Source organism: Tachysurus fulvidraco, chromosome 13 (genome assembly GCF_022655615.1).
Source record: "Tachysurus fulvidraco isolate hzauxx_2018 chromosome 13, HZAU_PFXX_2.0, whole genome shotgun sequence".
In the NCBI taxonomy this organism is placed as follows: domain Eukaryota; kingdom Metazoa; phylum Chordata; class Actinopteri; order Siluriformes; family Bagridae; genus Tachysurus; species Tachysurus fulvidraco.
Genome location: NC_062530.1, coordinates 20,628,583 through 20,645,322, shown reverse-complemented (window position 1 = coordinate 20,645,322; position 16,740 = coordinate 20,628,583). Strand labels below are relative to the sequence as shown.

General features: G+C 36.8%; 1 protein-coding gene across 4 annotated transcripts in view; it reads left to right on the top strand.

Annotated features, from left to right (window-relative positions):
* grm3 (glutamate receptor, metabotropic 3) overlaps positions 1–16,565 on the top strand; it is a 65,704-nt gene extending 49,139 nt beyond the window's left edge. For 3 of the 4 annotated variants that reach the window (XM_027161826.2, XM_047822509.1, XM_027161825.2), the window contains 3 exons: positions 9,344–10,419; positions 12,394–12,571; positions 14,095–16,565. In XM_027161826.2, the coding sequence (XP_027017627.1) occupies positions 9,344–10,419; positions 12,394–12,571; positions 14,095–14,171 (1,331 nt within the window). In that variant the 3' untranslated portion in view covers positions 14,172–16,565. Of the gene's footprint in view, positions 1–9,343; positions 10,420–12,393; positions 12,601–14,094 lie in introns of all 4 variants that reach the window. The other variant, XM_047822510.1, reaches the window with a different exon arrangement.
* The last annotated feature ends 175 nt before the right edge of the window (positions 16,566–16,740 follow it).

Here is a 16,740-nt window from a genome sequence, read left to right as displayed (position 1 = left end):
AACCACAATCCAGTCCAGTCTGGACATTAGCTCATTCTAACTCACCTGCTAATCAAACTCCTATCAAGCTGTTTTCTGTTAACCATCATTACTTCCTTGTTTTATACTAGTTCAGGACAAGTTCTAGTATTGTGAGGTTTTGCATTTTGTTATTAATCGAGAGTTGTTGTCTCTGTTCATTACTCCTGGTCTAGTTTTACACTTGATAATACAGTATGTAGTTTATTGGTCTTGTGATGATAATTACCAAAAATAAACAAATTGAGCATTCATCCTTTAGGCATCCTATAAATACTGTAGCATATATTACTTGTATCATATTACTTGAAAAAAAATGTATGAGACTTTTTGCATCCATGTAATCACTGTAAACCTCTCCAAGTCATCAAGTTGCTTCAGATTCAGCATGATCTGTTGGAAAACTAATGGTGCAGTGAATTTTAGGCTGACTGGTGGACAGGTTTTAACCAGTAAGCATGTTTGTTGTTCTTGAGTCACCATATACAGGTGCGACATGCTGCAAGGGTTTGCTGCAAGAGTGTGTTTTCAGACAGAAGAAAAGTAAATATGAGGTACTAATAGTTCTCAGATGTGAATAGTACAGCAAAAAAACACCTCAAATTAGGATGTAATCAGTTCCCTACCGGTGTGATGGATGTGATTATTCATCTTGTATCACTTAAGTAGATTTCTTCCAATTCAGATCATTTCCAATTGTATACCTATTTGTACGCATATCATTAAGAATCCTTCTGTGATGCATTAATATCAGTAAAAGCAGTTCTTGTAAGAGAAACCAAAGCACAGAGAGAACTTTATATGTAAACCTTATCAACCCTACCCCTCCTCCTTCTCTCTTGTGAAGCACTCTGATGCTAACTCTGAAAGGAAGAGAAAGAAGGTTGTGTAGGTGGGAATTTGAACCCCGTTACGATCTGGTATTCAGATCCATCACGAGTGGACGGAGCTACTGTGAATGGGGTCAAATGTGTCTTGTCTTGTGATCACTCAATTCATGTGAAGAGGTTGTCCAGGCACAGGGATTGATTCACAACACAAAAAAAGATACAAGGCTTTTTTTGTTAATACAGAGAAATCTTGGAAGTTTAAACATAAAACCGCCGTCTACCAAAGTCACTTATTGAATCTGTGCCGTTTCATATTACATCCTGGAGTAACGTTCTGTCAAGAAGCAAAAATAAATTTTTATGAATTATCCGCCTGACAGAAAAATAAGTGTCATCAACAACAAATACAACTCTTGAAATGACATATTTAGACTGTGTAAAAAAACGCCTGCCTTACAGCAGACTCTTCTTATTCCTTCTATGTTCATGCTTTGCGTAGGATGCCTTTTCACATACTCCTTAATTAATCAAAACTATTCTTAATAATGATTAAAAATCTGCTGTTCATCTGCAGTTCTTATAATAGAGACCTTAAATGATCAAATTTTTATTTTGTAATTAGATGTTGTTGGTAATGAATCAGTTCTGTTTTACACTAAGCACATACAAATTAATATAGTGTATGTAAACAAGCCAATATGTTAACAACCCCGTATGCAAATGTTTAGTTTCTTTTGTATTCATTATTTTTTTCACTGAACAAGCTGGATACATGAATTTAGAATGGCAGTAAAGCATAAAAGTTGCTTTGCCAGCAGTAAAGTAGCGATGCTGGTGCCTTCTACTGCAAACGTTCAACCCTGCATCGAACAGCTTAATGATCAGGTGTCGTCACTGGCAACGAGCCTCGTTGCGACTTGCATGACAACAAACATGGCTGTCAGATACCATCTGTTGTTGTTAACTATGATCATTTCCCCATGGCATATTCCCACCCAATCTGAGACTCCATAAGAGCCAACTTCATTATGCCATTAAGGAGTTGGACAAACTGTTCGCCTAAAATTCTGCTTCATTACGCTATTATGCAGTTTGATGTGGGCTGTTCCAGATTACGAGTGCTCAAACTGAATACAGCAAGGCCTCATCTCATAAAAACAAGATAAAAACCATAAATGAGTCTGTGTAGCTGCTGTGAATCAGTTCATGCTTCAATTAGTCAGAGCGGCTAATGAATGTGGTGTAAACCTACAGTTATCAGTTATACTGCCTCGTGTCTGGAAGGCCAGGATAGTTTTGTGTCTTTTGTAAAACGTTTGCTGCAGTAGTGGAACAATATGACTTTCCAGACTGGAAAGAAGAAAATTTTTATATAATACATGTATATAATACACCAGAAATGATTAGACATTCACACACACTGATCCTTGAACTCATAAATAATGAATATGATTGTGACTGTGATGGAAATGTGTCTTAGGCAGATGGAAAATTCCATTTTATCTTACAATAGTTATAATTCACAAAATACACGTGCACACATTTGCTCAGTCATCGTTCTTCAGGTTAAAATAGAGCACCATCATTCATTTTATTTAATTTTTTCTGTGCCTTTATTTGATTTAATGATTAATGGTTCGCTTTGTAATAATGAATAATCTGTATAATTAATAATTTTAATAACTATTGTATACATTTTTTTTGTCCAATTCAGGATGCAATATTTGGTGATGGGTAGCTAGCCAGGTCTGAATGTTTAACCAAACTAAATGAAACTAATAAATAACACAGTCGATGAAGGGTTACCAGAGATGGATTTTATTGGCCAGACTATTTAGTGTTTCTAGACATTTTATGAGTTTTCTTGGAAAAACATGGACACCACACAAAGCTAGATATTTTGTTTCCAGTGAAGAGATTTTGTATAATTTTACAGTTGTTTTTTTGTGCTCAAGCTTAATCTCTGCTCAGACGTAACAAAAAAGATTTTTATTAACCTCCTTGTGGGTTTTACTTTGTTTTTGTTTTTGTTTTATCGCTTTAAGTATGAGGTAATTGGGAAAAGTAATTTCTACATGTACGAGGATAATAGCGCTGACATACCAAAGACCTTTACTATATGGGTGTCACCATGGGTAACAAATTAAAAGAAAATAGAGCATAGTGTTTAAGTATCAATTTGTATGTTGATTATGGTACTAGAGAGCATGGACTAATACATCATAAGAGAAAAATCCTGCTCACTCCCATCAGGATAGAAACATTTCATTGTAGGATAATGGTGTCAGAATCAATCAGAATAACTTTGCATTGATTTTCAGTGACTCTTCTCTTTAAGTGGAACTAAAGCATTCCAGCAGAAATAAATGGCCCTTACAGCATAAACAGAGCCAATCTCATATTTTTTTCTTTAATTTGTCACCCGTCTATATTCAGTGATATGTAACTAACAGGTCTGAATGGAGATTGTGTGGAGGAGTGAGAGGATGTGAGAGTTGCCTGCTGTAAGAGCTGCGAGCGTCGTTTATTCCTCTCCACTTGTAAGATGTTATGGAACCTGAGTCACTGATTGCACAAGCTCAGTTTCTGCATGACAAAACTGACAGGCAACAGGGCACCGTGTCACCATGGAGTGTAAGGAGTTTAAAGTGACCTGACAAACAGTACTTTAGATGAGAGAGAGAGAGAGAGAGAGAGAGAGAGAGAGAGAGAGAGAGAGAGAGAGAGAGAGAGAGAGAGAGAGCAATTATGACAAAGTGGCACTCATTTTGTGTGAGTATGTGACAGAGGGAGAAAAAAAAACAATATACTTTTGTTAAATGTAGAACAGTGTTTGACTCATTTTTTTGACCTTCAAGAACTTCTGCTAAGCAATGTTTGTGTCTGTGCGTCTGTGCACTCAGTACCTTAATATATACAGTATGTAATAATAATCCACCATCATCTCTACAGTTCTTAACATTATCTACTGTTCTATGTACCTTCATTTTATTTCGGTAATACTTTGAGCTCCATCCTATTGCTGTGGTTCATCATGCCTATTTAGAGCAACATTTACCACTAAAACGCTGTAAGCTGGATGAATAATTCATCGTTTTCTTAGACAAACTGTGCAGGGAATGTTTATTCTCACCTAGACAGTACTGTTGTTCCTGATCCGTACAGATCAATAGCTACAATTGAGTGCAGTTTGCTTACCACATGGTGGGAGGGATGAAAATGTATGAAGATATACTATGTACAAAAAAAAAAAAAACAGTTAAACAAGAAATGTAATTGTATCTAGATTATGCAGTAAAATTATGCTATGAAAAAAATTAAAGATGGTAGAAAGACCATATAGTCTCCAGAAAATAGTTTAATTTTCTGTAATAATAGTAATATAATGGCATAATATATTGGTGATATTTTCTTTTTTAATTCTACAGGTAACAGAGGAAGTATTACTAGCTCTAATGATACTTAGATTTCTACAGTCAATTCTGTATTTGAAAGATTGCTGTCCCCAGCAACAACGATTTCAACTTTGAAGATGCTTGAAGATTTACTTTAACCCCTGTGTTTTGTTCACTTTTTGGACCCTTTGGTACTCTTATGGTCAAACTAATCCAGGACATTATTGGGAACTTAAAAGTATTAGATAAGATATTAGAATAGATAGATAGATAGATAGATAGATAGATAGATAGATAGATAGATAGATAGATAGATAGATAGATAGATAGATAGATAGATAGATAGATAGATAGATAGATAGATAGATAGATAGATAGATAAAAGTCCTCAACACATATTGCACACATTTATCTCAATCCCAAACAATACAGATACAATTTGTGAATAATGTTTGCAGGTACCTTTGATGGCATAAATCTTAAATGAATGAATGTTTATTATTTTGAACTGATTTATCAAATACAGGTGATGAACAACATTAGAAGCATGAGAAACAAAAGTCACTGGCTCATGATTGGCTAATTATTGTCACTATACAAGGATTCACAGAGCTCTCTTTTTACAGTCTCAAAAAAAAAAAAACACCCCATGCCTTTAACTGTGCCTGGTGAATAGTGATTGTGTTCAATAGTTGGAACAATAGCAAGTATAACAAATCAAGGTTTTCTTCAACCTACTCCATCTCCCGACTTTATTTCAATAAGACAGTGTAAGGCATCTGGCAGAGTTACAGAGATGTCAGGAAGAATGAGAAAAGTCTGACCAAACATTTTGACAGAGGTAGAAATGAATGAATATTACAAATAGGAGATTAAAAGCTGTTAATAAAATACAAAAGACAGTGCTTCTACACATTATTTGGGGAATTATATATTTATCCATCACATACATTTAGAAAATGAGATGCAAACGTATGACCCGATTTCTGTCACTAAGTATATTTTGTATAAATCTTTGTAGCAGAGGTCAAAAAATGAATTTGTAGCTGTTTTGTTGTGACCATGTTCAGCATTGTCATGTTATACTCCACAGTGGTGCTTAATGACTCATATGAAAAGTAGACACTTTAAGAATTTGTAGTTTTTCAAAAGTATTTCTGGGTTTGTTTGTTTTTCTGTCCTACTAGCAGCACTATATTCGCGGGAAAGTTCCAGGAAAAAAACAAACAAATGCTCACCCAAATGCTTCTGCGTTCAAAGTATTTGGTGATTTCAAACGCATTTCTACTCTGAGATGCCCCAAGTGCTTCTAAAAGTATCTTTAACAACTATTACAAGTATCTTCAACAACTAAATACCTGTGTACATTTATGCAAACATACATAGAAACGCTGGTCTCACACTGAAATGCAGCAGTGTCCTGAATTTTATATGTCAGACCTGCAGCTATAAAATTATTCATTTGTTTTTTAATGATTGAAAATGCCAGATAAGTCGATTCTGCCATGGAATGAGATGGCAATGTACTGGTAATACGGATAAAAGGAAAATTCCTCCATGAAGCATATCACTGTTTATATGGCAAGGTCAGTTCAGTGATTGTCTTATTTTTTTTGTGATCGTGATATTTTGGTGTGAACATAAAAAAAAGTCTGAGATTAGACTAAAGTTTCACTATCAACATTTATATAGCTTCACAACAAGTTTCACTTGCTACTCTGTTAAATAAATTTTCGCTTGCTACTCTAAAATTATGTTTCTACTTTCTAATTATATAATCATATAAAACATTATTTCAATAAATAGGAAGGTAAATCCTCTTTCTTTTGTCCCATGTTGTATTAAGAAGCTTTGGATGCTTTACAAAATATTCACCACTTTCCCTGGAGCCTCGGTGCAAGCTGATTAACTGCAGTTTGTGTTTGTCGTGAATTATTTTATTAAAGGTAATTATCCTGTTACCAGACGCTGATTACTTAATCTGAGGGCATGTGGAGCTTCTGCTGAGTATAAAGATCAATGTTTAAGTGTTGATGTAAAATGAGAAGAATATATAAACTAAAGGTTAATTTGTTCTGGTTAGATGAAGTGCTAAAATATGAGGATTCGTGCATTTTTTGGAGTACACAGTGTCTTATGTTGTGTGTGTGTGTGTGTGTACAGTATGTGCATGTGTGTGTGACTGCTCAGACTGATATTATCATTGTGATGGATGGGGTTCATAATGCCTAACCTCTTTTCCCTATCTGACGAGTCATCATTCCCCTCAGAGCAATTATGCTTGCAGTGATGAATCACACACAGACTTTCCTGAGACCGGCGTTAAGCGCCATTCAAAGCACTCGCATCTATGTTTCACATAATAGACCATATGAAGATTGAAAATTTGGTCGCATTGCACATAATCATCACATGAACTGAGGTTTTACACTTCTTTGTCCCTCTTGGTAGACTACTGAAATGTTTTACAGCCTCAGATGCAGCATTTATCCCAATATTTTTTTCACGGTATGTGATTTCTCTAGCACATTCCTTTTCTCTGTGAGATTGAAATATCAACTGTCTATCTAAGAGAGTTGATTTGTTTATTTGGCTCTGAAGCACGGATGTGTTGACAGGGGATACATCACTTTTCTACCCTTTGTTATGGTAACTGTTACCATGACCACGACCTTGGGTGTTATCCATGTCCAATTTATCCAAAAAAAATCTGTCTGTCTATCTATCTATCTATCTATCTATCTATCTATCTATCTATCTATCTATCTATCTATCTATCTATCTATCTATCTATCCACAAGCATTTATGATCAAATGATTGTTCTATTAAAACACTTTACACATGGCAGAAAGAATGTACACTGTAACATATCATTTACTCTGAGACTTTAACTTTTCACAGTGGTGCAGGCAAGCGAACATATAAAAACATTTTTTTGCAAGCAATTCATAAATTCATATCTTCTAAACAGTGTAAAAGAGTGAAAACAAAGTAAAACGAATGAAAGAGTGGGGCGATAGTCACACTTGGTGTGTGGATTCCGTCAAAGCTTCACCTCACCTCAGGACTTTCAGATTCCCAACAACAGTATAATCTAAAATAAGCCTGGGCTTTCTGTCAACAGAAGATATCACCTTGATATTGTTGATAATAATGTGAACTATTCAAAGAAAATTTAGCAATTTTATACTGATAGCTATGGCTAAATCGCTAGCTAGATACAATATATGTGGAGTGTTGTTAGTCAGATCACACCATAATATCCTACTTCCTTCTGTTTTATTTTTTTAATTCTCTCTCTCTCTCTCTTTCTCTCTCGCTCTCTCTCTCTCTCTCTTTCTCTCTCTCTCTCTCTGCCTCTCTGATAAACAAGGCAAAATACTCCTCTGAGCAGCACTTCTCTTCACGTATCATCTTAAAAAGCTACCTGAGCTGTCCAAGTCAATTGACATTAATCAAACATTGTGATGTGAGGCAATAGTTGGGGATACCAAATTGCGCAACTGAGAGGTTTCTTTTATAATTTTTTCTGATTTATTATGACAAACACACAATTGATTTGGAAAACAAATAAAGTTATACAAAATTTATATCAATTATAAAATAAATTACTTCAACATATGTTTCAGCTGAATATGTTTTTAAATATTAGGGGGTTATAAGTGCTAGTTCTAATTATTTTCCATAGACATTATGCCCCTGGCACCAATAATGTGTTCAATGTCAAATTGGAATTACATTAACTATGAGATGAATTTCTTAAAGCTGTTAAACACCTCAGACTCAAAGTTAAACCCAATATTCATGTAACCTGATAAAAAAAATTATTATTCAGATTGAACAGATGATGTTCTATATGGATATAAATACAGATTAAAATTAAAAGTGAAGTGCCCTATTTTTGGTGGATTTTTTAAAAAGCTTGTCAGAAAGGTACATAGTGTATCTGCTTGTGAGTAGAGGTGTGCATCCAGATCTCACAGGGGGTTTTTAGCTGTCAGATATGAAGCTTGTGGGACTGTGGGATTCAGGGTCAACCTGGTTTAAATTAGGATGCTTTTTTTGTTTACATTTTGGAAAGGAGAACCAACTAAATTCCTTCTAAAATATCGCAAGCGGTGCAAACAAATATTACAGTATGAGTGATGTACGAGTGCTGAAGTTGAGGAACTGTCAGAGAGAATTCAAAGACTGCCCTGACAACGCTGCCATATCATGGCTTTTGTATTTTGCTTCACAACTTAGAATTTGTGACTTTGTTTTTATTTGCCTTTGTAGATTTGTTCAGTTGGTTAAATCTCTGGGTTGCGGATTGGGGTTCAAGCCCCATCGCTGCCAAGCTGCCACTGTTGGGCCCTTAACCCTCTGCTCTGATTTTCTTGTTGCTTAGCCTATTTGTTAACCTTCAGAGAAAGAAATGATAAGTTCAGTATAGACACCACCTATCAACTAGTCCTATTCAGAGTTTGGCTATTATACTCAGTTTGTGTAAAAGGCTTTTGTGTTGTTTGTACTTCTATTATACCATAAATATTAAACACCAAAAAGCTACTTACATCCTACCTTTGTGTCCTCCAAAGAGTGTGACATTGTGTGGGTGTCAAGCTTAGGAGAGAACTCATAACTCATAATGTAATCCAAATGGCATGTAAAGTCAGAGAATGAAAGAGCCTGTAAAATCTCTAGCAAGCCCTTTACACCATGAATACGGATGGTGCTGTTTATAGTAAGTCCTATTTCAGTATACTGGCATTTTGTTTAGAATGTATAACCATGGGGGTTCATTATGCTCCCCTATGGTTTTAGCAGCCTACTGTTTAATTGCTTTGTGTGCCTGCAGCCATGTTGTAACGCTTACTGATTATAATTGAAGTCAGTTTTAGACACAGAAGTACACATTTTGTCTTTTGTAGTGTTTCTTTTCTGTTGTGAATAAGAAGCATGCAAAACAAAACTCTAACTAACCCTAATTCTTTCTTTAAAAGTCTTGTAGTTACATGTTGATGTCCAATTTAGCCCTGTGTCCTGATATCTCTTTCTTTTATTCTTCCCCTTGCTCTATCTCTTTCTGTCTCTTTCTCATTTTTTTCTTTATATAGCCCCATTCTCCCCGCCTGGCTCAGAAAACATGATCAAGTTTGATCAATATGGAGATGGCATAGGGCGATACAACATCTTCAACTACCAAAGAATGCCAGGTAATGACCGGTTTGGCTACATCCACGTTGGAGATTGGGCAGAAACGCTGTCTCTTAATGAATACCTGATTGGCTGGCCACGTGGAACAGGTGTTCCCACATCACAATGCAGCGACCCTTGTGCTCCAAATGAGATGAAGAAGATGCAAGCAGGCGAGTACTGCTGCTGGATCTGCACCCCTTGTGAGCCCTATGAATATCTGCCGGATGAATTCACTTGCGCACCCTGTGCTCTGGGCCAATGGCCTCGGGCAGACCTGAGTGGTTGCTACGATTTGCCTGAGGACTACATAATGTGGGAGGATGCCTGGGCTATTGGGCCCGTCTCCATTGCTTGTGTGGGCTTTATTTGTACTTCACTGGTCTTCGCTGTTTTTGTCCGCCATAACGAAACACCACTGGTCAAGGCCTCTGGCCGAGAGCTGTGCTACATTCTGCTTCTTGGAGTCCTCATGTCCTACACCATGACTTTTGTCTTCATTGCTAAGCCCTCACCAGCCGTGTGTGCATTGCGGCGTCTTGGCCTTGGAACCTCGTTTGCAGTCTGCTACTCTGCATTGCTGACAAAGACCAACCGCATTGCTCGGATTTTCAATGGAGTGAAAGACGGTGGTGTACAGAGGCCACGTTTTATTAGCCCTAGTTCACAGGTCTTCATCTGCCTGGCACTCATCTCTGTCCAGCTTCTGCTTGTGTCCATGTGGTTGCTGCTGGAGGTGCCTGGCACTCGACGTTTCACACTGCCTGAGAAGCGTCAGACGGTCATTCTCAAATGCAATGTACGGGATTCCAGCATGCTGTTGTCACTCAGCTACGATGTTGTTCTAGTGGTGCTCTGCACTATCTATGCCTTCAAGACCCGCAAGTGCCCTGAGAACTTCAACGAGGCCAAGTTCATCGGCTTTACCATGTATACCACATGCATCATTTGGCTTGCATTCCTGCCCATCTTCTATGTCACATCTAGTGACTACAGGGTATGTGCCATCTATCTAATGAAAAAGAACAAATTGAATTGATAGAATTATTACTGAGTTACACTGAGAAAAAAACAATGGAATGGAAATGAAATTATATTGAAATCATCAGGAAATTTTATTGCCAATATCCTGTGATGTACTAGCACATCATCCAGAGTGCATCCTGTTAATGCTCAGAGTTTCTAGGATAGGCTTTACCCCAACTGACAAGTTCCAAAGCAGTGATGCATGCCAATAAATAATACAAATAACTTACTATGACATACACAGGATGCATGGGATTAACTAAAACTAAAACGATAAAAATAGTGTTATGATTAACTCCCCAATAAAAAATGGTATGGTATCAGTCAGCACTTTGTAATGAATATTAGTGGATTACAAGCAATGACATTCATCAGCATTTTCCGGATAATTAGTCATGCATCATATGGATTGCACACACAGTCAGAAGTCACGGTCTCTAACTCTACACTGCTGCATAGACACACAAGCTGCTGACATGAGCAGGACGTTTCTCAGTGTGCTCAGTTTTGTGGTTCTTTCAAAGCTGCAGTCAATGGAGTGGGGAAAAAAAGAGATTTTCTGTATAAAAGAGTCTTGTCCATTTAGACACAGTGTTGTAAGACACTGCTGGCACCTGTAGAACCACTGAGAGACTTTAGAGATATGACCAGGATTAGTAAAAGGCTAGAAAGGGATAGAACAAAGCAGGTGAAGGAATACCAATATTCAGAGCTGAGAGAAAGGGCAAAGACAAGTATATGTCTCGCTCTTGCTATTATGCAATGTGTCCAGTGGAGTGCCTGAAATGATAAGATAGACTGAAACACATATTATACCTTTATTCCCAGGGTTACCTCCTCTAAAAATTATTTCAAGTAAAATCCTGTTTGTAAGCTAGTAACTCTTATCTTTCAAAGATCCTCTGATGAACCCTGTCTTCTAAGAGTATGGAGAAACCTTGGTTTCCTGTTCGAAGGTGGCCTTCAGTATGACACACTTTTACATTTATTTGAGATTTCAGATTTCTTTCACAATGTTAGAAAACTGGTTTCTTTATACACATAAATAATGGGATATTTCACAGCCTTACTAAAGGAGAAAATATGGTTTCTCATTAGGTTCTACTTTTTTAAAGGAGGATTTGTTTAAGCAGGGTTTCTCCACAGTCCTAGAAATTAGGGAGTTTTTTAAGTGGTCCTTTGGAAATGTATACATTCTAACAGGGTTCAAGAAAAATACCTTGGGCAGTGGTGGCTCAACTGGTTAAGGCTCTGGGTTGTTGATTGGAGGATCCGGGTTCAAGGCCCAGCAAGCCAAGCTGCCACTGCTGGACCCTTGACCAAGGCCCTCAACTCCAGGAACACTGTATCATAGCTGCCCCTGCACTCTGACCCCAACCTCCTCAGTTGGGGTATGTGAAGAAAAGAATTCCACTGTGCTGTAATGTATATGTGGCGATAATAAAGGCTTCTATGCACCGTTCTATTTAAAGGTTAAACCCTCCATGGGCTCAGAAAATAGGGGTTTTCTACGCTTAAAAAAAATGCTTTCCTCAGGGGCTCTTTAAATGGTTAGGGGTTTGTAGCTTGTAGTTTTTCACTGAAGGGGAAACTCTTTGCTGCACTTCAGCATGCTCAGTTCCTATCTATTCTTCATCTGCTTAATGCCTCAGTCACAGCTGTAAACCAGGCAAGATTGGCAGGGAGGCACTAGAAGAGAAAATCTAAGCCTTCAGGGGAGAAGATTAGCCTGTTAATGGAAGATGTCCAAATAACATCTAATCAAACGCTATTTATGAAGCGACAGTGCTAACTACCATTGTAATTATCCCCATGTTCACTCAATCACTCTCACCACTCAATGCAGCTCCCCTTATTCATTTCATTTAACAGCATTTGATGATCAGCGGGATTGTAAGTATCTGTAGAGGTGTATTGAGTGAAGTGTCACTGTCTCCCCCCCCAGGTCCAGACCACTACTATGTGTATATCAGTGAGTCTCAGTGGTTTTGTGGTCCTGGGCTGCATGTTTGCACCTAAAGTCCACATCATCATGTTCCAACCCCAGAAGAACGTAACCAGTCACCGGCTCAACCTTAACCGCTTCAGCGTCAGTGGTCTGCCTGCTACCTGCTCGTCACACGGTGAGGAGCCATCAAAGACTTCTGTTGCAGTAAGAGAACACTATCAGAGAACTCCTAGTCTATCAGAGCTTCCCTAAAGAAAAATACCTGATCATCATTTTTTTCATATTAGATTTTTTTTGTGATTACCTTGCACATTGTATATGAACTAAAATATTTTAGTACAAGAGCTATATCAAGAGCTAAGATCACTCCCTTATGATGTTGTGCATATTACTAATGAGTGCTTTAATAGACTCCTTATACATTACTTTGATTTTCCATTTGGGTAGATTGAAATCTGATTAGTTTCCTCGCCAGGTGTCAGACAAATATTTTCAACAAGGGGCTGACTTTCTGATCTAAGTCGTCTAAGTAAAAAGTTTGTAAATATATGAGAAAAATAAGAAACATAATAGAGGTTAAAACCAATTAATTAATAAATTAATTAAGTAAATAGTGTTTATATATATATATATATATATATATATATATATATATATATATATATATATATATATATATATATATATATTTATTTATTTATTTTTTAATAGTTCTAACAATGCCAGGACACTGTAATGAGAGTTATATGTCTATTTTTTCTGACCCATAAATGTACTTGAACTACAGTCATCTTGTTAGTCTGGAAAGTGGACCAATACAATTTTATATCATGTTATATTATTATTACATTATGTCAGCACAAGTAGGCTTTCAGTCTGTTTAAACCACACATGTTTATGTACAGTGCATACGTTAGGAAAGGCGTAGTCGTGTGTTGTGGGCGCCGCTCTAAAGTTCCCAAATGGAAAAGCAACACTTTATCTTTGGATTATTTGTAGGAATAATTGTGAGATTCATTTTCAAGAAACAATAACAGGTATCACAAAGGGCTGAGCCGCGTCTGCTTCCGCTGGTTAAATAAGCAGCTTGCACTGATTGTTAATTATTGGTTTCTCTACGTGAGGCATAATTTGTGTATCAGTATTGTCACCTGATGAAGACGTTTATATCCTGGAGCTGAGAAGAGAACAGTAATTCCTCCTGCTGTGCATGAACAGGCCCAAGCAGAGCCCAGTGCCTTGACTTTAATGTTTAATTCATAGGCAAAAAAAAAATCATGTAAACACTTTCATCTTTATCTATTCTTTATTTCTTATAAATAATATGACAGATACAAAGAGAAGGAGAGACAATTTATTCTGGAGTAGTGAGAGAAAGTGAGGTGGATGAGCAGTGAAGGAAAAATGTCTTTTTTTGCATTTAAATTGCTTATAATAATTAGCTTAATTAGTACTAACACTGATCTTTTTATCTATCTATCTATCTATCTATCTATCTATCTATCTATCTATCTATCTATCTATCTATCTATCTATCTGTCTGTCTATCTGTCTGTCTGTCTGTCTGTCTGTCTATCTGTCTGTTTGATTCTGTTTATCTTTGACTATCTCTCTCTCTCTCTCTCTCTCTCTCTCTCTCTCTCTCTCTCTCTCTCTCTCTCTCTCTCTCTCTCTCTCTCTCTCCTTCTCTCACTGCAGCATCTGTGAGTGGCCATGGTGTTCCGACGGTGTGTAACGGAAGAGAGATCGTCGACTCCACCACTTCCTCTCTGTGACCCCTCGTCAGCGTATTGCTCTTTAGCGACTGTTAGCCAATCAGCACACATTGTGCTCCATCCAAGAACTCGTCCTGTCCACAGTGTGTAGAAAGTATTATTATTACTATTATTATTATTAAATTATTTTCTAGGGCTTGTACATATTAACTTGAAATTGTTGTAGAGAAACAGAGGAGCAAAAAAACTATAAAACATTTCTAGGGTGATTTTGGAGACCTTTTTGTTTTTTTGTTTTTTTTTATAGCTTTATTATGTTGTAAAAACTATGATAAATATTTCTCCATTGGACTATGATAAATGTATTATTGAAGGGAAAGTGTTGAGTGGCTACGCCTGCAATACTGGACAAAAGTGGTCATTTTCTTTTGTAGGCCTCATTGTAACAATCTATTCTGTATGTATTTCTATGTTGTATATTTGTAAATAATCTTACTGATGAGTTTTAACCACACAAGGTTATTATAGGAGTAAAGTTGATGTAGGGGTATACCTAGTTGCTGACCAGAGGATGGAAGTCTCACAGTCCTTTTAGTAAGCTTACATATCCTCCGCTAGTGCATTTCATAAACTGCTTCTCACAAAGCAATGCACAAAGTGCTTTTGATTGTTAAACCTTTAGAAACCTGTGGTATTTCTTCAATGCATAAAGTGCTTGGTGAGACAGGAGTCAGTGAAAACGGTGATCCGGTGTTTAATGGCTCTTTGTGCCTTATCATGTGTTCAGTAGTTTGATATAAAAGCTTCCTCTAGTCCTTTAGAGGATGCTGAGCCACTTTTTTTACATGCGTATTATTTTTTTTACATCTGAGTGTTTTATACATTTCTACATTTTGAAGGCGGGGGTACATTTTATGTGATGGGTTGAAATGTGTAGTCATATCACTGGACTTGGGTCTGTGTTTTTAATCTTGCTTTTCCTGGCAGTCATCTCATGTGACGGTTTACAAGTCTTATTAAGTACATCTTAAGTTTGAAGTTCAGATGGTGGAATGTTATAATGTTTGGGTCAAACAGACACAGCACTGATGTAGACATTCATCAGGTATTCACGAGTTACTGCTATGACAATAAGCACAAACAATATAACGGTATTGAATGTTAAAGTAAAGAGAATCTGTTTGCACCAAGGTACATATAACTGTTTGCACCCTTAAATGATAAAACCGTGCATATCTAACAGATTGGGGTGTAATCAAACTTGACTATATTCATTCATTAATCCATTAAGCCTGGTCAGAGTTACTGTGGTTTAACTTACCCTATTAGTTTATGAAAACCTTTCTAGCTACAACCGCTATAGCTACCCAGGTTTGCTAACAAATAGTCATTTCAGATCATTAATATATCATGTAATTGAAAAAAGCTAAAAGAAGCTAAGATTAATCTGATTATTGAGTAAATCTGAGGCCAAATTTGGTAGCAATTGATACTACTGAAATGAAACTTGCCAAAAATGGGTGCATATAGTATACCTGTTTTTTTTGTTTGTTTTTTTTTGTTATTTAACTGGCTATAAATAGCATCTGGCTAAAATAAATACAGTAGTTGTAGCAGGAAAAAAAGGTTATTTCTCAGATCAACAAGATGGACTTCGTCTTCCAGTAAGATAATACATGCGTACGGATATGCATTTCAGAGAAGTCTCATCATAGCTGTGTTTATTATACAACATACATGAACCCACATTACAAACTCTGTTGTTCGTTGTACTGTTCATCTGTATTGTAAAATGTTCTTTAGATACCAGTGTGAACTGGGAAGTGTTGACTAAGCACGAGAGACATGTAAAGTAAAAATAGAATGTTGGTGCTTGAAATGAAAATACAGCGAATTGCTGTATGTGTGTATGTAGAAGGAAAAAAGTACAGGATTATGGAAAGAGTTATTTTTATTTTTTATGTAGTGCTCCACAAGCCACAGAATTCTGAGGCCTATCTGCAATGAGGTTTGCACCTCAAACCCCCACCACCACTACCACCCCCATCCCCACCCCCAAAAATCTGCAACTCCCTGATTCTTCCTGCATGTCACGTTTTTAGCAGAGTCGACATATTCTACATCAAAATGAGGAGACATTTTTATTTATGGCTGATGTCAAAAGGTTTATCACAAGTAATGATCTTCTTTATTGTGGCTTGGATTTGGATCTGTTATGGTGAACGTTTGCGTGTGGATCCAGTGTGCCGAGTGTGGATTTGATACAACACTCTTTCAGAGGGACATTTGTCTTCCTCTGTCTATCTGTATGCTCCCGATTTATATACAGTGTAATGTATTGTTAAGGAAACCTGTGTTGAATTTTTGAACTCTGGTCAAACACAAAGCAATAGAACAGTACTCGTGGTGTAGTGTGTGCAATAACAAGGATATGATGATATAATAAATAATAACCTACTGTTGTATATCTGTTTTATGTCCTTTTTTTAGTTATATATATGCACTTATAATTACAGTATATAGATGAAGGTAAAGAGCAAAAAAAAGGGCACAGCCATAAGATCTCCGTAGAGTTGTTTCCATTCGAAAATTCATGAAATTATGGTGTCTTACAAATGACAAAAAGCCA